Here is a 25568-nt window from a genome sequence, read left to right as displayed (position 1 = left end):
CAATACACTAGATACTACAACTATAAGAAATCCTTCCAAATCATCATCCTCCTCTTGATTTGGTGACGACGCAATCGAAAGAAATTAGGTGTAAAATATGATTGCAATTTTGCAATACTAAGCGGTGAGGTAACAGTTCTCATCTAGACAAGGATAAATTGTTTAGAATCAAAGATGATTTTAATTTTATTTTAAAGAATCAAACATGATTATTTTTTAATTCTTCATTCCTCACATAGGAGATTGGCTCATTTATTGAAATAGGATGTTCAAGAAATACAAATTGTAAAGCCTATAATTTATCTAGAATATGCCTCTAATGAATTAGGCTTGTAACATATAAGTAAGTATACTCTTAGCAATCTTAGCAACCAACATGACAACATTAGCATATGCAGGGAGCAAAGATGTATCATGAAAAGGAGGGTCACTTGGTGTATCCCCTAAAAGGCATTCCCAAGCATTAAAATTAATATATTCAAGAGCATCACCCATTTCTTTGTAATATTTCCTTTTGAACATATCTTCAGCGTACTCAATTATATATAAAGCACCCATTTTGATATCAAAATGGATTAAACACACATTGTAATGGTATGTTGCGTTGAAATTACTACCACTTTTTGCAATTAACCCATTGATTAAATTGACGGTGTTGGTCGCATTGACACGAAGCACGTCAAGGGTGTATTGTATAAGACTAGGAAGATCTCCCTTTGAGCCGGGCTTTGAATTAAGAAGATTTGAACAAAATGAATAATTTGTGACGTTCTTGCATATGGTATCAATGTCTACAACTTTGGTTGCAGAAGAAATTGTAACACATAAAATGAAAACCACCACAAAGAATGGTAAACGAACCATTTTATTTTCTCTCACAATTCTTCTTTCGTACAAATTTTATTTGGCTGCGGCTGCGCTCCTTGTTGACATACATTATATATGAGAAAACATGGGTATTTAACGTTTTTAATTAATACCCTGGAGAATAAGATATTAAAATCAGTAAATAGAAACACGGTTATTTTGAATAAATTCATTGAATCCAAAATGGCAATCAATAAATCTAAAATATTTTCTTTGACTGAATTCATTGATTTCGAAAAGAATGATTAAGAATATTATTAATGAATTGGATTTCGATTTCCTAAAATAAAGACTGGAGTGTTCAGAAATATTTTTGAACAGTAATTTCTTTCTTTGATTAAATTCATGGAATTCGAAAGGGTTATTAAGAATATTAATAAATAGTAGGATTTCAATTGCCTAAATAGAGAGTGAAGCTTTATTAATATTTCAATACTTTCTTTTTTGTTAAAATAATAATTGAATGTCCCCGTGAGCTTAGCTCAGTTGGCAAGGACAATGCATAATATATGCAAGGTCCGGGGTTCGAATCCCGGCCACCACAAAAAAAAATAAAATAATAATTGAATACTTTTGTAAAAAATAATAAAAAATAAATATTTGAATACTTTGATTATATGGGCATAAATAACATAATGTACGGTCATATAAAAAGATGTTTCAAATATTTTATTATTTTTTTATTAAAAAAATTGTAATATTTTGTTGGAAAATGATATTTAGTACGGCAGAAAAAACAAAAATAAATTAAATAAATAATAAAAACCCTTAATAGAAATGAGAGTATGAAACCCACCGTTCACAACATAAAAAAACAGAGAAAGGAAACCGCTGTTCACCACTCCCGCCGCTTTCCCGCAAAGCAAAGAATTTGATTTGAATTCAATCTCGTTTGTTGTGAGATAGTGTTGTTGTCGTTTTTTTTTGTTTTCACGCTCTTGCCTCTGTGAATCAGGTCTCATATTCATCCTCACAACTCTGTTTTTGCTTTCAATCCAAATGAAGAACATCTTGGTGAAGTAAACAAGGTGCAAATATAGATTTTGGTGTTGTTTTATTTGAACTTTGATAAAATGAACATAATTGAGCTCAATCATCATAGAGACACGAGTTGAATTCCAGCCATCAAAAGCCAAGATTAAGACACTGTTGTTACATTGTTTTTGGTTTGAAATGTTGTCTGGTTTTATGCAGTCAGGACACGAGGGTCTGCAAGATTGGTTGTTCGGGTGCTTTTTGCTGTTCTGCTGTTTAGTCATAGGCCTTTTGTTTATGTTTAGTTTTGTTTTCCCTGTTTCGGCATTCGGTGCCTCCTGGTGTTTGTTTTCATGTTTTCATCAGCGTGTTGAGGCTTGTTTGTTTGGATATATGTTTGTAGTATATTTGAAAGTGACGTTCAATTTTAGACAATTTTCTGTGTGCAAATGTAACACTTGTTATGAATCAGACGGAGTAATTTTAGACAATTTTCTGTAGGCCAAACGATTATGTCAATGAACAAAGACAGCAATGTATCAGTAGTGTTGCTGTCATGGTTTCTGCTATATCAGCAGTGCTGCCTTTGAGAGTTAATATCTGTCATAGCTTTTTGGCTTGTTTTGTATTCTATTAGTCCTTTTTGTTATGACTGGAATTGGTAGAGTATGCTACTGTTAGGTGTGTTCATTGTGGTGTGCTGTTTTAGTTTTGGCAGCGTGGCTGTGTGTTTTTTAAGGCTCCAGGGACTTGGCTAGTTTTTGGATTGTGAGGCATGGGTATGTGGTTGGTGCATTGCCCGTTCGTACCCGTTCGTATACTCAGGCCTCATTATTTGGGAGGTTTTTATTGTTTGATTCGGAAGGGCTTCCTTATATTTGCGGCAACTATTTGTACTCTCCTTGTTTTTTCCGCGAGTTTATTTGCTTCTTGCAATTTCTCGTCGTGAATAATATTTGTCATTTAAAAAAAAGACTACCACATTGAAGTTTCTTAAGGTTCTTTTTAAGTTCTCACTTTAGAAATGTTCAACCTGAAGACTTAACCAAAGAAAGCACCCACATGTGTATGAAAATTAAGGACACTACTATAACATAACATATTACATAGCTGGTACAGCAAATAATTTGTCCATTCTAAAGTGTTACTATACAAGTCCAAACGGACATGGATCCGAAGGGTCAAAATTTCCTTCACCAGATGACAACAATAATGGAGTATAATCAAGCACTAAAACTCTTATCTACGACAAATTAAATCAATCAAAGCATGTGAATACTATACCATCTTCACAAGGGGCTAAATTCAATAACATAGACAAGAGTAATATTAAAGCATGCTCACTGTTAATTTTTCTCTTTTTCCTAAAGAACAAAAGGTTCTCCCTCCATCTGTGTTCTCTAATATACATATAAGCTTAAACAAATTTCCCCTAACTAGAAGACTGATTTAGACAGTACAATTGTTTTTGAACAAATTCATCATAATCTTATAGTACAATTGCTTCTGAAGTCATTTCAACCAAGCAAGCAATCTTCATCAGTTGAGATTGAAATTATTGCAAGGCCTTTGTGTTCAACATTACTGCAATTCCAAAATCCGCCGCATCCATCAGTGCTTGCACTCATTCCTTACCACACTTGTTGTTTTAGCATATCCCCCCAATACCAGAAGCTGACTATAATCAATATCCTGTAATCAAAAACATATTTAGAACAAAACGCAGAACAGAACAGTACCGGATTTGATAAAATTCAGAAAAGCAAGGCGCACTAAAAAGCTCACAAAACAGACAGAAGATACAAAATAATGTTATACCCTAATTTTGGACCTAAAAATACTAATCAATCTTTCCCTTCTTGCATTTCAAGTCATTTGATATGTCTCTGATTAATGGCATCTCTCTCTGCATTTTATTTCAATATTGTTTGCAAAATTCACATGCAAGGGTATTTTAGTCATTTCCCATGATAAAATCTCTTTCAATCTTTAAAAATTTGTTTGAGTCCTTTCAAGTAGGTTGAATAAGCCTCCATTTCAATTCTATGTCAAAATCCATTCCAAAAGTTGCATTTGAAGTCATTTTAAGTCAATTTTGCCCCTAGGGGCATTTTAGTCTTTTCATGTGTCAAAACCCTGTTTAGATTCTAAAAAGTGTCTCTGAGTCTTTTAATTCGCTTGTATAAACCCTTGCTTTAATCCCTTGTTAAAAAAATCATTTTTAAAATTTCATCTGAGTCGTTTTTAGTCGTTTTAGTCCCTAGGGGCGTTTTGGTCATTTCACATAAAAACTCTTGTCTGCTTCGTTGTTTTTAATCGTCTCGCTTTACGTTAATTTTCAATTTACTTTTTTCAATTCAAATTTTAGTTTTAATTTTCATTTCGGTCCTTGTACTTTTGTTATTTGCATTTTAATCCTTTTTTAAGTCAAAGTCAAAGTTTGTTAGAGTCCAAGTACACATGGCACCACATCATTGGTCCAAGTATTCCCACATCACCTATAAATAGGTCAAAGTCATGGTCAAGGTTCAACAATTATTCATTTTCACAAAAACTCCAAAAAATCACAAAAAATCATTTTAATTATTTTCTCTCTATTTTCCCTCTCTTCTAACAACTTTCTCTCTCCTCTAACTAACTTTTCCACCATAGCCAAAAAGCTTCAAAACCTCCATAACCAAACCTTCAACCACCACGGTTCCACCTTCAACCACCACACTCCACCACCGTAAACCACCGTAAACCACCGCACTTCTGCAATGACTGCCGCACCTCCACCACAATCCATGATTACCGGTCCGTTTCGCCACCATATTCACCGATCTTAACCTCAAATTCACTCACGAATTCAACACCAAACGACTGAAATTGTTTTCGAAACTGAATATTCACATTCTTCACTCTCTCTCTTCCAAAACTGTTACAACTTTGTTCACTCTTTTCGTCGTTCTCCGTTTCGATTACGACGGATTCCGAGAAAGAAACGGTGCCATCTTCACCGGCGGCCATACGTGAATCACGTGAAGGAAACAATAGAAGCTGTGTCTGGAAAGAAGAGGAAGCGCAAGAAAACCTCTTCTGAAGCTGTTGACGGATTCAGTGTGTTCCGAAGTTCCACATCCAAGTCAAACGAAGAAGGACAAACCGAACCTGTGCAACAACAATTCAGGTCCGAAAACGCAACGACGTCACAACGAGTTCTGGTCCGCACATAAGCAGTAACGAATTCATCATCATCATTCAAGCACAGCTCCGAATCCAGAAGAAGAAAAGAAGGAAGCTTCGCAAAACAGAGAGAAAACGGCGAATTTGGAGAAGGCGAAGCCGGAGTCATGAGCGAATCAGCACGAGGACGAAACGAGGAAGATCGAACCAGTAACAAAGAAAGAGGAACTCGAGCAGAATGCGTGACTCAACAGGTAAATCGCTTGTCCTTCGTTTTGGTGTCTGTAATCTCAGATCCATTCTCTTGTGTTCATCTTCTTTGAAATCCAAGACTGTTCTTGAAATTAACATGAAATTGAATGTGTGAGGCAATGGTTTTTTTTTAAATCGAAGGAAGGTTGGGGCGGTGGTGTTTTGCTGGTAATTGAGGGAAGAAGAGAGCAAAACGTTTTTTTAACAAGAAAAGAAGGATACGTGTTTTATCACTTTGAAGAAGAAAGGACCCATAACCCATGGATCATACCCGCTCCGACTTCCTTTGACCCAGTTTTTCTCTTAAAGTTCGGGCCTGGGCCTTGTGTCACTGTTTTCTTTTTGGTTTGCATGATTTTTTTGCTGTTTGCACCATAAAACGTGCTTTTTATGCCCATTTCTTGTTCAAAACCCTTAAAAAAAGATTCCAAATAATTTTCCGTTAATTTTCTCGTATCTTGACGCTGTTTCCATGTTGAATATTGATTAGAGTGTAGAGAAAATATTTTTGGTAGTCGTGTTAATTCAATGCTTTGATTTTTGCTAGATTTGTGTTAAAAACTTTTAAGTGTTGATGCTTCTTCCTTGTAGTGATTTTGGCACTTGAAACCTATCATTTAAGATGTGGTTCCGTGCCAATGTCCACTATAAGAGCATGTGTAACCTTTTCTTACTTTTAGCCCACTCTTTGTTGAGTTTCTTGCGACATTATGGTGCGATTTGGAACTTGGTCTTTGGTGCATGAAAATGGCTTTGAACATGTAACTATTTGAGTGAATTTGCCTATTAAATGTGATGTATGATTGCTGTTTTAGGTTAGATTTTTGCGGACCTTGTGTTTGATAAATAATGTGGGAAAAAGTGCATAAAGAACTTGAAAATCTTGTAAATTTTGACATAGTTAAATCCCTAGATTCTCATGTTGGTTCTCTTGAAATAAGTCATCTAAAACTCCTCCAATATTATGAGAACCTAGGCTTTGATTTTGTTTTAGTTTTACATTGAATTCCAAGCTCTTTTAGCACTTTTTATCAAGTTTAATTGGTTTACTTCTCTTGCAAGTTACAATAGCTTTACTATGCTTTTTAATACTAATTTCCATGTCATTTGTGCTACTAACCCTTTCATTTCATGTTTCATTCACCCATGAGCATTACATCTCCTTCTTATATTTTTCTCTTTATTTTCTTGCAATTTAATTTGTACCAAGACTTAGAATGTAAAGACTTAGGAGTTTTGTAATATTTTCTTTTATGCAATTTTAATTTCTTGGCAAAGGGGCCATAGAATGTATCTAGGATATGATGTAAAGGACAATGGACTCTAATAATGTACACCGACACAAGCACCGACACATGCACACACTTCACTTTAGATATATAGCTAAAATATGCATGTTTAGATGTATGTTTAGGATTGTATGTTTAGATGAATGATTAGGCTTCATACTTAGAAAAATCAATTTTCCAAAAAATGTGAACAACATCACTCAAACTCTTTTTTTTCATAATAAACCTTGGGATCAAAATCCCATTGTAATTTTCCCTTTATTTTCTTAATCAAAATTTTAATGAATCTTAACCATACTTAGACCTTTTTGCAAATAACTAATCCCACCTCACAATTTCATAATCTCAATGCTCATGAAGCCTCTCGATCTCCATTCTTCAAAATCCCATTTTCAAACTTAAAATCAACCAACAAAAACAAAAACATTTTTTGGAAGAGAACTACGGTGGATTTGATCCCTTAAACGGGTACGTAGGCAAGGAACAAAATTCCTTCAATTCAACTAAAATAAAAATCCAAAAACATTCTTCTCCCTCCAATTCTTCACTTAGTAACTTTTAGGTGTAAATAACATTTGCAAATAGCATTTAAAAATAAAGCGCGCGCGTAGAAATTAAAGACGGTTCCTATAGGTTACTATAGTCGTTATGGGTGCCTAACACCTTCCCGTAGCGAAAACAACTCCCGGACCTCGATTCTCAAGGGTTTTGCTTACTTTTTCCCTTCCCAAGAAAAAATAAGATATCAAAGGTTAAAAAGGTTCAAACGTAATCAATGTTTTGACACCCGAAAACCAAGATAAAACAGCTGGCGACTTCACTGGGGAGTATTCGAGAGTTACGCCTAGTCTTTATTTCCACGCTTGCGCTTGTATTTTTACTTGCTTCTTTTACTTGCTTTCCTATGTGAATAAATGTTTAAATTCTTGCAAACGTGTGGGGTGAGAATATCAAAAGTCCTGCACCCGGGCTGAGTGAACTTAGGATTTAGGAGGGATATAATCGACAATTCATTCCGGGGGTTGCCTCGTGTTTTGGATTATGCGATCAATCCCACATAGCTGAGGCATTTTGGGGGTGATGTTGTCGGCGCGTGTTGTCGCGTTTAGGCACTTTACTTCTAATTGTTCTATGACGCTATGAACCGTAGATAACCAAACCCATCCATGGCCATTTTTCTAGGACGTAGTGCGGAGGCTAAACCGAGTGTTGTCTCGAATTTTAGTCGTCGCGCGATACTACACTCAAGTTAGACCTTCCACGGATAATCATGGAGCGAGTGTTGTCTCGTGACACCGTGATATACGTCAGAGAGGTTGCAACTTGGGAACCTTTTTAGAACCCGGTTACTATTATCCTAAAGCCCTAGATTCACCGGACGCCGTGTCCACCCATGACCCCTCGACTTTGAACTTCACCCACCATGTTTTCTCCGAACTTGAACATAATCATGCATTCATGCATACATGCATTCATGCATAAACCTTTTTCCATGCATTGTTATCGAAGGGCTTAGACAAGTTGAATTTGTAAACATTGTAGGGATGAAGATGACTAAGTCCTACAAATTCAAGGAAGTGGATTTGGCTAGTTTGAGGGATTTGGCACTCAAGATTGAGGATCCGACTGGTTTCCGACGCTGTTACGGGGCTTTACTTCCTATTCTCCATACTAATGTGGATGAGAAGCTTGTGCACACTCTAGTGCAATTCTATGATCCGGGGTATCGGTGCTTTACTTTCCCAGACTTTCAGTTGGTGCCTACTCTAGAGGCTTATTCTTCCTTGATGGGTTTATCTATTGCTAAGGGGGTACCTTTCTCAGGACCTGAAAATCCTCTTCCTCCATTGGTTATTGCTAAAGATCTCTATCTCAAGACCACCGATGTCTCCAAGAATCTTGTCACTAAGGCACACATCCGAGGGTTCACTTCAGAGTATCTTCTTGGGAAGGCCAACCTCAATACCACTTGTCAGGACACTCTCGAGGCTATTCTTGCACTTCTCATCTATGGGCTTATTCTCTTTCCGAATCTTGATGGCTTCGTGGACATGAATGCTATTATGATCTTCCACTCCAAGAATCCGGTTCCTACTTTGCTAGCTGACACATACCATGCTATCCACGATCGTTCCGCCAAAGGTCGTGGATATATTCTTTGTTGTGTGCCTCTCCTCTATAGGTGGTTTATTTCGCACCTTCCGCAGTCTTTCCACGACAATCCGAGGAATTGGTCTATTTCACAGAGGATTATGGCTCTCACTCCTAATGAAGTGGTTTGGCTCACTCCCGCTTCTAGGGTCAAGGAAATCATCTTTGGTGGTGGAAAGTTTCTTAATGTACCTCTTCTTGGTACCCGGGGTGGAATCAACTATAACCCGGAACTTGCTTTGCGACAATTTGGTTTCCCGATGAGAGATAAGCCCATCAATCTTGCTATGGCTCCCTACTTCTTTCACTACTCCAATGCCCCCACCGGAATTAGAGAAGATTTCATGCAAGCTTGGACTAAGCTTCGGAAGAAAGAGGTGAAGCATATGGGCGTAAGGTCCGGTATTGCTCATGAGGCCTATACACAGTGGGTGATAAACCAAGCTGAGGAGATTGGTATGCCTTACCCCTCTATGAGATACGTGTCTGCATCTATTCCTACCATGCCTTTGCCTCTACTCCCACCTACCCAGGAGATGTATCAGGAGCATCTAGCTATGGAGAGTCGGGAGAAGCATCAGTGGAGGGCTAGATACTATGAGGCTGAGAACTTGATCATGACTTTGGATGGAAAAGGTGAGCAGCAGACTCATGAGGTCTTGACACTGAAGAAAGAGTTAGCTAAGGCTAGGAGAGAGATTGAGGAGAAAGACAGGTTGCTTATGAGGGACTCCAAGAGAGCTAGGGGTGCCCGTGACTTCTACGCACGATACTGCGACTATGAGTCCGACTCTGAGGACGACGCTTCCACTTCCTATGCTTGAGGATTTCCATTTCCTGTCGTTATTTCCATTTGTTCATGTTGGATTTGTCTTGTAAAACTATATGTTAGTTGTTTGATTCCCGTTTATGTTAATTGTTGTTTAGTAATGTTTACGAGTTCATAATTTGTCTAGAACCCTTCGATAACCTAAAAAGAGTCTTTTTTGCATATACATCAGCACATTTCATGCATCATATGCATTCATTGACCACAAAAAACTTCTCTCGTGCTCATTGCCTCCTGGTTTTGTCCGCCGCAGTCTGAAAAGTGGCTCGTGTTCGCAAAGTCTACCAACCAGATAGAATTCACCAAACAAGATTTCATAAGAGAAGGATGATGGCTAACTTTGAAGAAGAAAATGCTCAGCTCCGTGCCGAATTGGCTGCTATGAAAGAAGACTTGGCCAAGGCTCATGATGCTATGTCCGCTATGATGGCTGCACAGGAACAACCAGCCACTTCTGTTCCAGTTACTGCTGAGGTGATTCCCTCTATCCCACTGTCTACTGTGGCTACTGATGCTCGTTTTGTTATGCCCAACGGCCGTCCTTATGGCCTCTCAGCTTACTACTCTCCTAATACTGCCGCTGGTGTCTCTGGTTTTGCTGGTCAAGGACAGATTCCTGTGTCTACTGCTATGCCTCAGGTAACTGCTGTTGTTACCGACCCTATTGTACACACTGTACAACAGGTGATTGATGTTGACACTCCGCGTGGACAAGATCCCGCAATGGAAGCTATGAAGAGACAGTTAAGGGAGTTGGCTGGAGAACTCCGTGAAGTCAAGGCTAGCCGAGGAAACAATGGTGCTCCTGCTAAAGCTCGTGATCTGTGCTTAGTATCCCGATTTGAGGTTCCTAAGAAATTCAAAGAGCCAGAATTGGACAAGTACAATGGGACTTCTTGCCCACACAACCATGTTATCCGGTATGTCCGAAAGATGGCTAACTACGCCGACAATGATGCACTGATGATCCACTGCTTTCAGAGTAGCTTGACAGGTGATGCAGCAGATTGGTACACTAGTCTGAGCAAAGACAACATTCATACCTTTGAGGAACTCGCTGCTGCTTTTGAAGGTCAATATGAGTTCAACACCCGTCTGAGGCCAAACAGGGACTCTCTCAAAGCCCTATCTCAGAAATCAGATGAAACATTCCGTGAATATGCTCAAAGGTGGAGAGGGGCAGCTGCCCGTGTCTCTCCTCGACTTGATGAGGAAGAGTTAACACAGACATTCCTGAAGACTCTGAAGAAGGAATATAAGGAGAGAATGATAGTCTCTGCCCCAAACAACTTCTCTGATATGGTTACAATGGGAACGCGTCTAGAGGAGGCCGTCCGAGATGGTATTATTGTCCTAGAAAAAGGTGAATCTTCAAACAGTGCACCAAAGAAGTACGGTAACGGACATCACAAGAGGAAAGAATCTGACGTAGGGATGGTGTCTGGTAACCCGTCTGCAGCAGCCATGCAACTACCTCTGCCTTATCACTACATGCAATACTCTCAGCATCCGTTCTTCCCACCATTCTACCAGCAATACCCTCTGCCACCGGGTCAACCACCAATGCCCGTCAATGCTATTCCTCAGCCAGCACAACAACAACCTCCTATTCAACAGCAACGACAGCAACAACAGGGTCCCCGACCCAAGCCTTCTTTTCCACCAATACCAATGTCGTATGGTGAACTGCTCCCAACTCTACTGGCCAAGGGACACTGTGTCACTAGACCAGGCAAGCCTCCGCCTAATCCATTGCCTCCCAGGTTCCGTCAGGACCTAACATGTGAATTCCATCAGGGTGCTCAAGGCCATGATGTTGAAGGTTGTTTTGCTCTGAAATATATTGTGAAGGATCTGATAGAAAAGGGACGGTTGACTTTTGAGAACAGTGTTCCTCATGTCCTTGATAATCCGCTTCCGAACCATGCTGCTGTTAATATGATTGAGGCCTTTGAAAGGGTTCCCGTTCCTCAAGAGGATCCCATGTTGGATGTCCGCAATGTCGTTACTCCTTTGGTGCCATTACATGTCAAACTTTGCCAGGCTTCTCTGTTCAAACATGACCATGATTCTTGTTCAGAATGTCTGCAGAATCCTATGGGCTGTTGTGTTGTGCAAAATGATATCCAGAGCCTGATGGATGACAAGTACTTGATTGCTAGTGATGTATGTGTGATTGTGCCAGTGTTCCATGATTCTCCTGTTGAAACTGCATCTCATACAAGAAATGTTGAGCCTTTGGTGATCAGGTTACCTGGTCCGGTATCTTATACCTCTACCAAAGCAATTCCCTACAAATACAATGCAACCATGATTGAGAATGGGGTGGAGGTGCCTCTGGTATCCCCAGCTACAGTTGATAATGTTGCCAGTGAAGTTACAGCTCTGAGAAGTGGGAAAGTCCGTCCACCCTTGTTTCAGAAGAAAGTGGTGACACCTATTGCCACGATAACTCCACCAGTTGCCCCTCCTGTTGACAAGAACACCGGCCCAGCAGGACAATCCATTGAAGAGTCCAATCTGGACGAAATCCTGAGGCTTATCAAGAAAAGTGACTATAAGATTGTTGACCAGCTGCTACAAACTCCTTCAAAGATATCCATCCTGTCTCTGCTCATGAGCTCTGAGGCTCATAGGAAAGTGTTAATGAAGATACTCGAGCAAGCTTATGTTGACCACGAGGTCTCTGTGGATCAGTTTGATGGGATAGTGAGTAATATTACTGCCTGCAACAACTTGGGGTTCGGTGACGATGAGCTCCCCGAAGCAGGGAAACGCCACAACTTGGCTCTACATATTTCAGTACATTGTGGATCTGACCTGATATCCAACGTATTGGTAGACACTGGATCATCTCTGAATGTAATGCCCGAATCCACGCTAAGGCAATTGAGCCATCATGGAATTTCTCTGAGGGGTAGCAGTTATCTGGTTAAAGCTTTTGATGGATCCCGCAAGGATGTTCTCGGGGAAGTGGACTTGCCAATTACCGTTGGACCCGAGACATTCCAAATAACCTTCCAAGTCATGGATATCAATGCCTCTTACAGCTGTCTCCTCGGAAGACCATGGATCCACGACGCTGGAGCAGTCACATCCACTTTGCATCAGAAGCTCAAGTTCATGAGAAACGGTAAGGTTGTCACCGTATATGGTGAGGAAGCATATCTGGTTAGCCAAGTGTCATCTTTCTCTTGTGTTGAAGCAGGGTCCGCAGAAGGGACGTCATTCCAAGGCTTGACTGTCGAGGGTGCAGAGCCCCAGAGGGCTGGTGCTAGCATGGCTTCACTCAAGGACGCCCAGAAGGCTGTTCAAGCAGGGCAAGCTGCTGGCTGGGGCAAAGTGATTCAGATTCTGGAAAACAAGCGTAAAGAGGGCCTTGGATTCTCCCCGACATCTGCTGTTTCAAAGGGAACCTTCTACAGTGCTGGGTTCATCAATGCTATTACTGAAGATGCTGCTGAAGGAAGCCACGTGCCTGCATTTGTTATACCAGGAGGCACTGTGAGAAATTGGGAAGCCATTGATGTTCCTTTAGTCATGCATGCTTCCATGTAATGTGTTTTGTTGCTCATGTTTCTTGTTTTCAAAATAACAATCCTTTCGCTCTGCCCAAGGCGAAAGTGATATCTTTGTAAGGGCGTGTTTGTTTCGGCATTGCCGTTATCAATAAAAGTTGTCGTTTTTCTCACGACTCTTTGTTTTTTTACTTTTTAGTGCCTTTTTCTTGGAAATAATGGTAATGCCAGAAAAAACCAAAACATTTGTTATTTTCTTATTAATTTCAAAAATCTGCATGAAAAACTTTTTCTAAAATCATCCCAATCATATTATGCAGATTGAACCATAATAAACCCGTTGAACACAGTGACCCTATGGTTCCTCCAAATTTTGAATTCCCTGTATATGAAGCTGAAGATGAGGATGATAATGATGAAGAGATACCGTATGAGATCACTCGACTGCTTGAGCAAGAAAGAAGAGCCATTCAGCCTCACCAGGAAGAGATTGAACTCATCAACCTGGGTACTGAAGAGAATAAGCGAGAGATCAAGATTGGTGCTGCACTTGAGCCAGAGGTGAAAAAGAAAATCATTCAGCTTCTCCATGATTATCCAGATGTCTTTGCATGGTCCTATGAAGATATGCCGGGTCTAGATCCCAAGATTGTGGAACATCGGATACCGACAAGACCTGAATGTCCTCCTGTCAAACAGAAATTGAGAAGGTCTCGTCCAGACATGGCTCTTAAGATCAAGGCTGAAGTACAAAAGCAAATTGATGCAGGTTTCCTCATGACAGCTGAATATCCTGAGTGGATTGCCAACATCGTACCAGTACCAAAGAAAGATGGGAAAGTTCGAATGTGCGTGGATTACAGAGATCTGAATAAAGCTAGTCCAAAAGATAACTTCCCATTGCCTCATATTGATGTGCTTGTTGACAGTACTGCTCAATCCAAAGTATTCTCCTTCATGGATGGTTTCTCTGGCTATAACCAGATACGAATGTCACCTGAAGATAGAGAAAAGACGTCCTTCATTACTCCGTGGGGAACATTCTGTTATAAAGTGATGCCATTCGGCTTGATAAATGCTGGTGCTACCTATCAAAGGGGTATGACCACTCTGTTTCATGATATGATTCACAAAGAGATTGAAGTATATGTGGATGATATGATTGTGAAGTCAAGTGATGAAGAGCAACATGTTGTGTATCTGAAAAAGATGTTTGAAAGACTGAGAAAGTACAAGCTGCGGTTGAATCCTAACAAGTGCACATTCGGTGTACGATCCGGAAAGTTGCTAGGCTTCATTGTCAGCCAGAGAGGCATTGAAGTTGATCCTGACAAAGTCCGAGCCATCAGAGAAATGCCGGCCCCTCAAACTGAGAAGCAAGTCAGAGGTTTCCTCGGACGTCTGAATTACATTTCAAGATTCATATCTCACATGACTACTACTTGTGGTCCAATTTTCAAATTGCTCAGAAAGAATCAGCCTGTTGTATGGAATGATGAATGTCAGGAAGCTTTTGATAGCATTAAAGAATACCTGTTGGAACCACCTATCCTTGTCCCACCAGTGGAAGGAAGGCCTTTGATTATGTATCTGTCAGTGTTAGATGATTCAGTGGGATGTGTTCTCGGTCAGCAAGATGAGACTGGTAAGAAAGAGCATGCTATCTACTATCTGAGCAAGAAGTTCACCGACTGTGAGACTCGGTATACGATGCTTGAAAAGACTTGTTGTGCTTTAGCTTGGGCTGCCAAACGCCTGCGTCATTATATGGTGAATCATACCACTTGGTTGATATCCCGAATGGATCCAATCAAGTACATCTTTGAAAAGCCTGCTGTTACTGGAAAGATTGCACGTTGGCAAATGTTGTTGTCTGAATATGATATTGTGTACAAAGCTCAGAAAGCAATCAAAGGAAGCGTCCTTGCTGAGCATCTTGCTTGTCAACCTCTTGATGATTACCAGCCAATTAAGTTTGATTTCCCTGATGAAGAGATTATGTATCTGAAAGCAAAAGACTGTGAAGAACCACTGATCAATGAAGGGCCGGACCCCAACAGCAAATGGGGATTGGTGTTTGATGGTGCTGTTAATGCTTACGGTAAAGGAATTGGAGCTATCATTGTGACTCCGCAGGGGCACCACATTCCTTTCACCGCTCGAATAACCTTTGATTGCACAAACAACATAGCTGAATATGAAGCATGCATCTTGGGCATTGAAGAAGCCCTTGACTTGAGAATCAAACACCTTGACATCTATGGAGATTCTGCACTTGTTATTAATCAGATAAAAGGTGAATGGGAGACTCATCATGAGAAGCTAATCCCATACCGTGACTATGCAAGACGTCTATTGACATACTTTACCAAGGTTGAGCTGCACCACATCCCTCGGGATGAAAACCAGATGGCTGATGCTCTCGCTACTTTGTCTTCCATGTTTCGTGTGAATCACTGGAATGATGTGCCCGTAATCAAAGTGCAGCGTCTTGATAGACCCGCTCATGTGTTTACTATTGAAAACATGCCAGATCAAGCTGATAGAGATGTGAATGATAAAAAGCCTTGGTATTATAACATCAAACAATTCTTGCAGAATCGCGAATATCCACCTGGTGCTTCCAACAGGGATAAAAAGACTTTGAGACGATGGGCTAGCAAATTCCTTCTGGACGGAGAAATCCTATACAAGAGGAACTACGATATGGTCTTGTTGAGGTGTGTTGATAAACAAGAAGCTGAGAAGTTAATGCATGATGTACATGACGGTACTTTTGGGACCCATGCTTCGGGTCACGCCATGTCAAGAAAGCTGTTAAGAGCCGGCTATTACTGGATAACCATGGAACGTGACTGCAACAGACATGCCAAAAGATGCCACAAATGTCAAGTTTATGCTGACAAGGTTCATGTGCCTCCACACGCTCTCAATGTTATATCTTCCCCATGGCCCTTCTCTATGTGGGGCATTGACATGATCGGAAGAATTGAACCAAAGGCTTCCAATGGACATCGTTTCATCCTAGTAGCAATTGACTACTTCACCAAGTGGGTTGAAGCTGCCTCCTATGCAAACGTGACCAAGCAAGTGGTTGTCAAGTTTATCAAGAATAACATCATCTGTCGATATGGTGTTCCCAACAAGATCATCACTGACAATGGTTCCAATCTGAACAATAGCATGGTGCAAGCTCTATGTGAAGAATTCAAGATTGAGCATCACAACTCTTCTCCTTATAGACCTCAGATGAATGGTGCAGTTGAGGCCGCTAACAAGAACATCAAGAAGATTGTTCAGAAGATGGTCACTACTTACAAAGACTGGCATGAAATGCTACCTTTTGCCTTGCATGGTTACCGCACTACAGTGCGCAGTTCAACCGGGGCAACTCCTTTCTCTCTTGTGTATGGCATGGAAGCAGTTCTCCCTCTGGAAGTGGAGATTCCATCTCTTCGAGTGATCATGGAAGCAAAGTTAACTGAGGCTGAATGGTGCCAAAGTCGGTATGATCAATTGAATCTGATTGAAGAGAAACGTATGGATGCTATGGCTCATGGACAGTTGTATCAAGTGCGAATGAAGAATGCTTTTGACAAGAAAGTCCGACCTCGAGAATTCAAGGAAGGCGAACTTGTATTGAAAAGAAGGATAAGTCAGCAACCCGACCCAAGGGGCAAGTGGACACCCAACTACGAAGGTCCTTATGTTGTCAAGAAGGCTTTCTCTGGTGGTGCTTTGATTCTTACACACATGGATGGTGTTGAACTCCCAAATCCTGTTAATGCCGATATAGTCAAGAAATACTTTGTCTAAAAAGAAAAGAACAGCGTGGTAGGTCGAAAACCCGAAAGGGCGGCCTAGGCAAAAATGCGCTTCCCGGTGGATCGAAAACCCGAAAGGGCGATCCAGGCAAAAGTTAGGGACAAAAAAAATGAATATGAAAGAGCTCGCTGAGATTGTACGCAACTCAGGCAAGAATGAGCGCCTCGATGAGCCGAAAACCCGAAAGGGCGGTTCATGCAAAAATGAGGTTGACAATAAAAGACAAGTAACTATATCCGGCAAATCACCATCACCCCTTGGGGCATCTGCAACTGTCAATGATCGTTTTCATCAGAGGCTTCTGTACTTGCGAGTTCAAAATTTCTATGAATGTAGCGGTCATCGTGTTCAATGTATCACCAACCAATAAAATTACCATTTTCCAAGCTTTGTAAATCCGTGAAGTCATGCCTTTGGCTGACTCTCACTCTTCTACATCAATTTGAGCCTTTCTATTGTTTGAAATTCTATTTCCTTTCTACTTTCAAGGCTTTATACAAAATATTTCCTTTCCAATTGATAATGCTAATGTCTGAAACAAACATCTTTGAAAATTGAAAAATCTTTTCCTGTCTATTTTTGAAAGCAAACCTGAGCAATATGGTACATTTCAATGAAACATGCATGAATGAATGAATGTCAAGGTCTATTTCAATACATGTTACAAGCAGGTTACTCCCCAGGATGATCTGTGGTCAATGGCAAGAATGAAAAAACAGAATGAAAATGAAAAATGATGAAAAATGAAAATAAAAAGCTCGCTAAGTTGAAAACCCAAAAGGGCGGCTTAGGCAAAAATGAGCACCTCGCTGATTGACAACCTATGAAGGCAATTCAGGCAAAAATGGGGCAATAAAAGGAATATTACTCCCCGGTGAATCGAAAACCCGAAAGGGCGGTTCAGGCAAAAATGGGGCTTGAAAAATGAAAAATGAAAAGAAGATGAAAGCATTGACCACAGATGCGAACATCCAATGTCTACCCAGCACTGACACGCCTAACAGCGGCGACCTGTATCCAAGAACCTTCCAATGGTCCCTCCGTTACGAGTTTATATTGCCCTCAGCCATGGTTTTGATACGTCTCTCAACGACGATCTCTCCAAAGAGGTTTTCCCCTGTGAATATGTTGCAGCACGAGCCACTACGTGCCCAATCTTCCATTGTCTTGTCTGCCTTTGTGAAATTTCTCTGCCAAATTGCCAACCAATCATGCATCTCAAGCATTCATACATGCATAATCATACATTCTATGTGCTCATACATCCAATAATCTTGCTATACCATACATACATGTTGCATATCCAACTGTCAACTGTCAAATTCAATCCAAATTCCAACTGTCAAATTCAATTTCAATTTCAATTTCAATTCCAATTCCAAATTCAATTCAATTTCAACCTGTCAAATTCGAAGCAATTTCCAATTTCAATGTCAAACTGTCAAATTCGAAGCAATTTCCAATCTCAATTTCAATGTCAAATTGTCAAATTCAACTCAAGTTCAACTGTCAAATTCAAAGCAATCTCAACTTCAATAACAATGTCAATGTCAACATTCAATGACAATTCCAATGTTGACATCCAATGACAATGTCAATGTCAATTTCCAATTCCAATGTTGACATCCAATGACAATGTCAATGTCAATCTCCAATTCCAATTCCAATGTCAATATCCAATGTCAATGTCAAATGCAAATGTCAAATGTCAATGTCAAATGTCAATGTCAAATATCCAATGTCAAATGTCAATGTCAAGTATCCAATGTCAAATGTCAATGTCAAATATCCAATGTCAAATATCCAATGTCAAATGTCAAATGTCAATGTCAATGTCAATGTCAAATGTCAATGTTAAATATCCAATGCCAATGTCAATGTCAATGTCAATGTCAATTTCAATTGCCAAGCCAATGTCAATGTCAATGTCAATGTCAATGTCAATGTCGATGTCAATTCTCAATTCAAATCAATGTCAATTTACTCTTGGGCCAACAAAAATGGTCATGTCTACTTTCAAATTAAGTCAATGACAATTTACCCTCAATTGGTATCTTGTTAAACCAGACTTTCAATTTGTATCTTGTTACTGGTCAAGCGCCAGGTTCGATCCAAAAAAAGAACCACTTGTACCTGCTTATACACCTATGCTTCCGGACAAACGGCAAGTTCGATAGAACAGTTTGTACCCAGCTTATGTTCTATTATCGGTCAAACGGCAAGTTCGATAGAACAGTTTGTACCCAGCTTATGCTTTGTTATCGGTCCAACAAGCAAGTTCGATCCAAAGAAACAGCTTGTATCAACCCTTTTGTCTATGTCTCCAGCCAAACGGCCAGTTCAATCCAAAAGAACAGTTTGTGTCTGTCTATCTGTTTGTGTTTTCAACCAAGCGTCAAGTTCGATCCAAAGAACCGCTTGTATCTGCCTATATGTCTAAGTTTCCGGTCAAGTGCCAAGTTCAATTCCAAGAACAGCTTGCACCTATCTCTTGTTTTGTATTCCTTGGTCAAGTGACTAGTTCGACCCAAAGAACAACTTGTACCCTATTTTCTACTCCCTGGTTTGTCTACCCTGTCAATGTCCACCTGAATCCCCAGTGACATGATAGGTTCCATAGACTCCAGTTGTTTGTCTTGTATTCATAATCAAAGTATTGCATAACATTCATATCTTTGAAACTCTGAAAGCGTATTTTTATGTCCAAAAGCAGTGCAAATGTTAATATTTAAGTATCTTCGTCCCGTCAACTCTAAGACTTCGTCTCTTGACTCTCCGGACAAAGAAACTTAAATAGGGGCAGCTGTTATACCCTAATTTTGGACCTAAAAATACTAATCAATCTTTCCCTTCTTGCATTTCAAGTCATTTGATATGTCTCTGATTAATGGCATCTCTCTCTGCATTTTATTTCAATATTGTTTGCAAAATTCATATGCAAGGGTATTTTAGTCATTTCCCATGATAAAATCTCTTTCAATCTTTAAAAATTTGTTTGAGTCCTTTCAAGTAGGTTGAATAAGCCTCCATTTCAATTCTATGTCAAAATCCATTCCAAAAGTTGCATTTGAAGTCATTTTAAGTCAATTTTGCCCCTAGGGGCATTTTAGTCTTTTCATGTGTCAAAACCCTGTTTAGATTCTAAAAAGTGTCTCTGAGTCTTTTAATTCGCTTGTATAAACCCTTGCTTTAATCCCTTGTTAAAAAAATCATTTTTAAAATTTCATCTGAGTCGTTTTTAGTCGTTTTAGTCCCTAGGGGCGTTTTGGTCATTTCACATAAAAACTCTTGTCTGCTTCGTTGTTTTTAATCGTCTCACTTTACGTTAATTTTCAATTTACTTTTTTCAATTCAAATTTTAGTTTTAATTTTCATTTCGGTCCTTGTACTTTTGTTATTTGCATTTTAATCCTTTTTTAAGTCAAAGTCAAAGTTTGTTAGAGTCCAAGTACACATGGCACCACATCATTGGTCCAAGTATTCCCACATCACCTATAAATAGGTCAAAGTCATGGTCAAGGTTCAACAATTATTCATTTTCACAAAAACTCCAAAAAATCACAAAAAATCATTTTAATTATTTTCTCTCTATTTTCCCTCTCTTCTAACAACTTTCTCTCTCCTCTAACTAACTTTTCCACCATAGCCAAAAAGCTTCAAAACCTCCATAACCAAACCTTCAACCACCACGGTTCCACCTTCAACCACCACACTCCACCACCGTAAACCACCGTAAACCACCGCACTTCTGCAATGACTGCCGCACCTCCACCACAATCCATGATTACCGGTCCGTTTCGCCACCATATTCACCGATCTTAACCTCAAATTCACTCACGAATTCAACACCAAACGACTGAAATTGTTTTCGAAACTGAATATTCACATTCTTCACTCTCTCTCTTCCAAAACTGTTACAACTTTGTTCACTCTTTTCGTCGTTCTCCGTTTCGATTACGACGGATTCCGAGAAAGAAACGGTGCCATCTTCACCGGCGGCCATACGTGAATCACGTGAAGGAAACAATAGAAGCTGTGTCTGGAAAGAAGAGGAAGCGCAAGAAAACCTCTTCTGAAGCTGTTGACGGATTCAGTGTGTTCCGAAGTTCCACATCCAAGTCAAACGAAGAAGGACAAACCGAACCTGTGCAACAACAATTCAGGTTCGAAAACGCAACGACGTCACAACGAGTTCTGGTCCGCACATAAGCAGTAACGAATTCATCATCATCATTCAAGCACAGCTCCGAATCCAGAAGAAGAAAAGAAGGAAGCTTCGCAAAACAGAGAGAAAACGGCGAATTTGGAGAAGGCGAAGCCGGAGTCATGAGCGAATCAGCACGAGGACGAAACGAGGAAGATCGAACCAGTAACAAAGAAAGAGGAACTCGAGCAGAATGCGTGACTCAACAGGTAAATCGCTTGTCCTTCGTTTTGGTGTCTGTAATCTCAGATCCATTCTCTTGTGTTCATCTTCTTTGAAATCCAAGACTGTTCTTGAAATTAACATGAAATTGAATGTGTGAGGCAATGGTTTTTTTTTAAATCGAAGGAAGGTTGGGGCGGTGGTGTTTTGCTGGTAATTGAGGGAAGAAGAGAGCAAAACGTTTTTTTAACAAGAAAAGAAGGATACGTGTTTTATCACTTTGAAGAAGAAAGGACCCATAACCCATGGATCATACCCGCTCCGACTTCCTTTGACCCAGTTTTTCTCTTAAAGTTCGGGCCTGGGCCTTGTGTCACCGTTTTCTTTTTGTTTTGCATGATTTTTTTGCTGTTTGCACCATAAAACGTGCTTTTTATGCCCATTGCTTGTTCAAAACCCTTAAAAAAAGATTCCAAATAATTTTCCGTTAATTTTCTCGTATCTTGACGCTGTTTCCATGTTGAATATTGATTAGAGTGTAGAGAAAATATTTTTGGTAGTCGTGTTAATTCAATGCTTTGATTTTTGCTAGATTTGTGTTAAAAACTTTTAAGTGTTGATGCTTCTTCCTTGTAGTGATTTTGGCACTTGAAACCTATCATTTAAGATGTGGTTCCGTGCCAATGTCCACTATAAGAGCATGTGTAACCTTTTCTTACTTTTAGCCCACTCTTTGTTGAGTTTCTTGCGACATTATGGTGCGATTTGGAACTTGGTCTTTGGTGCATGAAAATGGCTTTGAACATGTAACTATTTGAGTGAATTTGCCTATTAAATGTGATGTATGATTGCTGTTTTAGGTTAGATTTTTGCGGACCTTGTGTTTGATAAATAATGTGGGAAAAAGTGCATAAAGAACTTGAAAATCTTGTAAATTTTGACATAGTTAAATCCCTAGATTCTCATGTTGGTTCTCTTGAAATAAGTCATCTAAAACTCCTCCAATATTATGAGAACCTAGGCTTTGATTTTGTTTTAGTTTTACATTGAATTCCAAGCTCTTTTAGCACTTTTTATCAAGTTTAATTGGTTTACTTCTCTTGCAAGTTACAATAGCTTTACTATGCTTTTTAATACTAGTTTCCATGTCATTTGTGCTACTAACCCTTTCATTTCATGTTTCATTCACCCATGAGCATTACATCTCCTTCTTATATTTTTCTCTTTATTTTCTTGCAATTTAATTTGTACCAAGACTTAGAATGTAAAGACTTAGGAGTTTTGTAATATTTTCTTTTATGCAATTTTAATTTCTTGGCAAAGGGGCCATAGAATGTATCTAGGATATGATGTAAAGGACAATGGACTCTAATAATGTACACCGACACAAGCACCGACACATGCACACACTTCACTTTAGATATATAGCTAAAATATGCATGTTTAGATGTATGTTTAGGATTGTATGTTTAGATGAATGATTAGGCTTCATACTTAGAAAAATCAATTTTCCAAAAAATGTGAACAACATCACTCAAACTCTTTTTTTTCATAATAAACCTTGGGATCAAAATCCCATTGTAATTTTCCCTTTATTTTCTTAATCAAAATTTTAATGAATCTTAACCATACTTAGACCTTTTTGCAAATAACTAATCCCACCTCACAATTTCATAATCTCAATGCTCATGAAGCCTCTCGATCTCCATTCTTCAAAATCCCATTTTCAAACTTAAAATCAACCAACAAAAACAAAAACATTTTTTGGAAGAGAACTACGGTGGATTTGATCCCTTAAACGGGTACGTAGGCAAGGAACAAAATTCCTTCAATTCAACTAAAATAAAAATCCAAAAACATTCTTCTCCCTCCAATTCTTCACTTAGTAACTTTTAGGTGTAAATAACATTTGCAAATAGCATTTAAAAATAAAGCGCGCGCGTAGAAATTAAAGACGGTTCCTATAGGTTACTATAGTCGTTATGGGTGCCTAACACCTTCCCGTAGCGAAAACAACTCCCGGACCTCGATTCTCAAGGGTTTTGCTTACTTTTTCCCTTCCCAAGAAAAAATAAGATATCAAAGGTTAAAAAGGTTCAAACGTAATCAATGTTTTGACACCCGAAAACCAAGATAAAACAAATAAAACGCCGGCAAATTGACACCACCACGCGTTACCTCATCAAACAATCACTCTGCCACCAACAATTTCAACATAGTTAGAGCTTAAGAAATTAGAATCATCTCAGGATAAACACAATCTAATAATTTCAACATAATCTATCGCAGGTTGCATCAACAATTGTGATAAGTGAGGGGACTAATTGTTCACTTATATTCATCATAGTATAGAATTAATTTCTGGAGAAACCATTCTCACTGAACCTATCAACAAATTCTAAACAATTCTTAACACTTCAATCGTCTTGCTCTATACAACTATATTTACCGGTACTATTGCATCACAAAGTTTCATCTTTATTTTTCAATTATTCTGCATAATAATAAAAAACCAGAAGAAAAGAAAGAGCAACAAAAATCAAAAAAAATTCTTCCACACAAGCAGAATTAATTAATGAACACAAAGGAAAAAGTGATATAATTAAGTGTAATATGGAAAACTAATTAACATAGAATGACAGAGATGCGAAAATATGAAAATAAGGTTGGGTTATTTGTTACCAACGTGTTCCTTGCGTTCGTTGTTCCTCTACACAAATTTGTTAAGGAAGGAGATTTGGGTTTGTGAGAGAAGGGGGAGAACGAACCAGGAGATTTGGATTTACGTTCGCTGTTCCTTGTTTTGTTTGGGGGAGAACGAACAGGGTTGTTGTTCTCTACACAAATTTCCATACGCAAGCTTTTTTTTTTAATTAAAAAAAAACACAAAGTGCAGCGCGTGGAAAGTGGAAGTATTCACGCGTCCGTGAAATTTCGTTCTGTATTTTGCCGTACCGAATAGCACTTCTGTATTTTGTTTTGGAGTAAACAGTAAATTACCTCTGCAATTGCAACTTTTGTTAAAAAGCCTTCTGAATTTTGTGAAACTTCAAATCTCTTTTGAAATTGCACATAAGTTTCAAATTTGTTGGGGGTATTTGATACACAAGTCTTAAATTTGAAGTGTATTTGCACATAGTAAATGTTACATTTGAGTAGGGTAATTAACACATATGATTATTCGGTCAGAGGGTATACACAAATGTTACCCCGTGACATAACTTTTTTGACCACGTGGCAATGCCATCACTGAAAAAAATGACATATACCAACAAAGGTTTATAGTGACGTACCAAAAACTGTAGGTAAAGAAAAGATTTACCTACGGAAGCATCTGTAGGTATAGACATCTAAAATATTTGGGAAATTTCCCCACCTCCAGGCATATGATAGGAGTAAAGAACTATCTTAAGAGATATGATCTCAAACTCATGCTTTATTTCAAAGTTTGAACCAAAGAACATTAAAGAAGCGTTGACTAATGAGTTTTGGATAAATTCTATGCAAGACGAACTTGGCTTGTTCAAGAGAAATGAAGTTTGGGAATTGGTTTTTAGACATGAATGTGAGAATGTCATTGGTACTAAATGGATCGATAAGAATAAGTCTGATGAAAGTGACAATGTAACTAGGAAGAAGGCTCGCTTAGTAGCTCATGGACATAACAAAGGTGGAATTGACAAGACCTTCCTTTGAGCCTTGCTTTTCCATCCTTTGTTTTCTTCTCTTCGTGTTCCTTCAAGCCAGCCTAGCCCTGCCATCGCTACTCTGTTTCTTGTTATCTTCGAGGTAATGTTTTTTCAGCTCTATGTTGCTGTGTTATGCTTTTTTTTTGTTCTTAGTGTTCTTTGTTGCACTTTGTTTTTGTTTTTGTTTTTTCGTTTTACCTCATAGTTTGTGTTTTCTGTTCTCTTTTTGACAGTTTTTTCTTCCGCTGTTTAGGATTAGTTCTATTTGCCCTATTCATGCTCCATTCTGTTTGCAATGGGAAAAAGGGTGTTTGGTAGTTACATGTTTGCAACAACATTCCTCGCTCTTCAGAGGTTGTATAAACTAAAACACAACCTTAGAAGGATGTTTATACAGAATTGTGGTTGAACACAAAGACAAGAGATATATGAGCACAATAGCCACCATCTTTCGCCTTGAACCTGCAACAATCTCATCATTTCGTTTTATGCATTCGGATGGTGGAGGTAATTATCCTTCTTCTGTAGTTATGTCAGATTGGTACATAAATAACTGATTAAAATGTTCTTAATTTGTTCAACTGTGTGAATATGGCTTCAGTGGATTAGAATCCTCCATTTATTTTAGTTTTACTATTTCTT

At 39.0% G+C, this 25568-nt stretch overlaps 1 protein-coding gene and 1 long non-coding RNA gene across 2 annotated transcripts; both read right to left on the bottom strand.

The window, feature by feature from the left end:
* Positions 1 to 324: 324 nt before the first annotated feature.
* On the bottom strand, positions 325 to 864 carry LOC146943983 (uncharacterized). The gene has a single exon (XM_085747905.1). The coding sequence runs from the start codon at positions 862 to 864 to the stop codon at positions 325 to 327; it is 540 nt and encodes a 179-aa protein (XP_085604031.1).
* A 2043-nt stretch (positions 865 to 2907) lies between these two features.
* On the bottom strand, positions 2908 to 24175 carry LOC146943982 (uncharacterized). Its single transcript, XR_015025791.1, has 2 exons — positions 23920 to 24175; positions 2908 to 3534 (listed from the first exon to the last, which is right to left on the bottom strand). It is a non-coding gene; the product is annotated as an uncharacterized LOC146943982 (long non-coding RNA).
* Between the last annotated feature and the right edge of the window lie 1393 nt (positions 24176 to 25568).

The sequence above is a fragment of the Medicago sativa genome, chromosome 2 (assembly GCF_051527215.1).
Source record: "Medicago sativa cultivar Bolivia chromosome 2, Bolivia_mono, whole genome shotgun sequence".
Lineage (NCBI taxonomy): Eukaryota > Viridiplantae > Streptophyta > Magnoliopsida > Fabales > Fabaceae > Medicago > Medicago sativa.
The sequence above is the reverse complement of the archived record's forward strand: the minus strand, read 5'-3'. Positions and strand labels throughout refer to the sequence as shown.

Excerpts from the sequence above, each read along its gene's own strand:
- LOC146943983 (XM_085747905.1), bottom strand. The coding sequence starts at position 864 with ATGGTTCGTTTACCATTCTTTGTGGTGGTTTTCATTTTATGTGTTACA.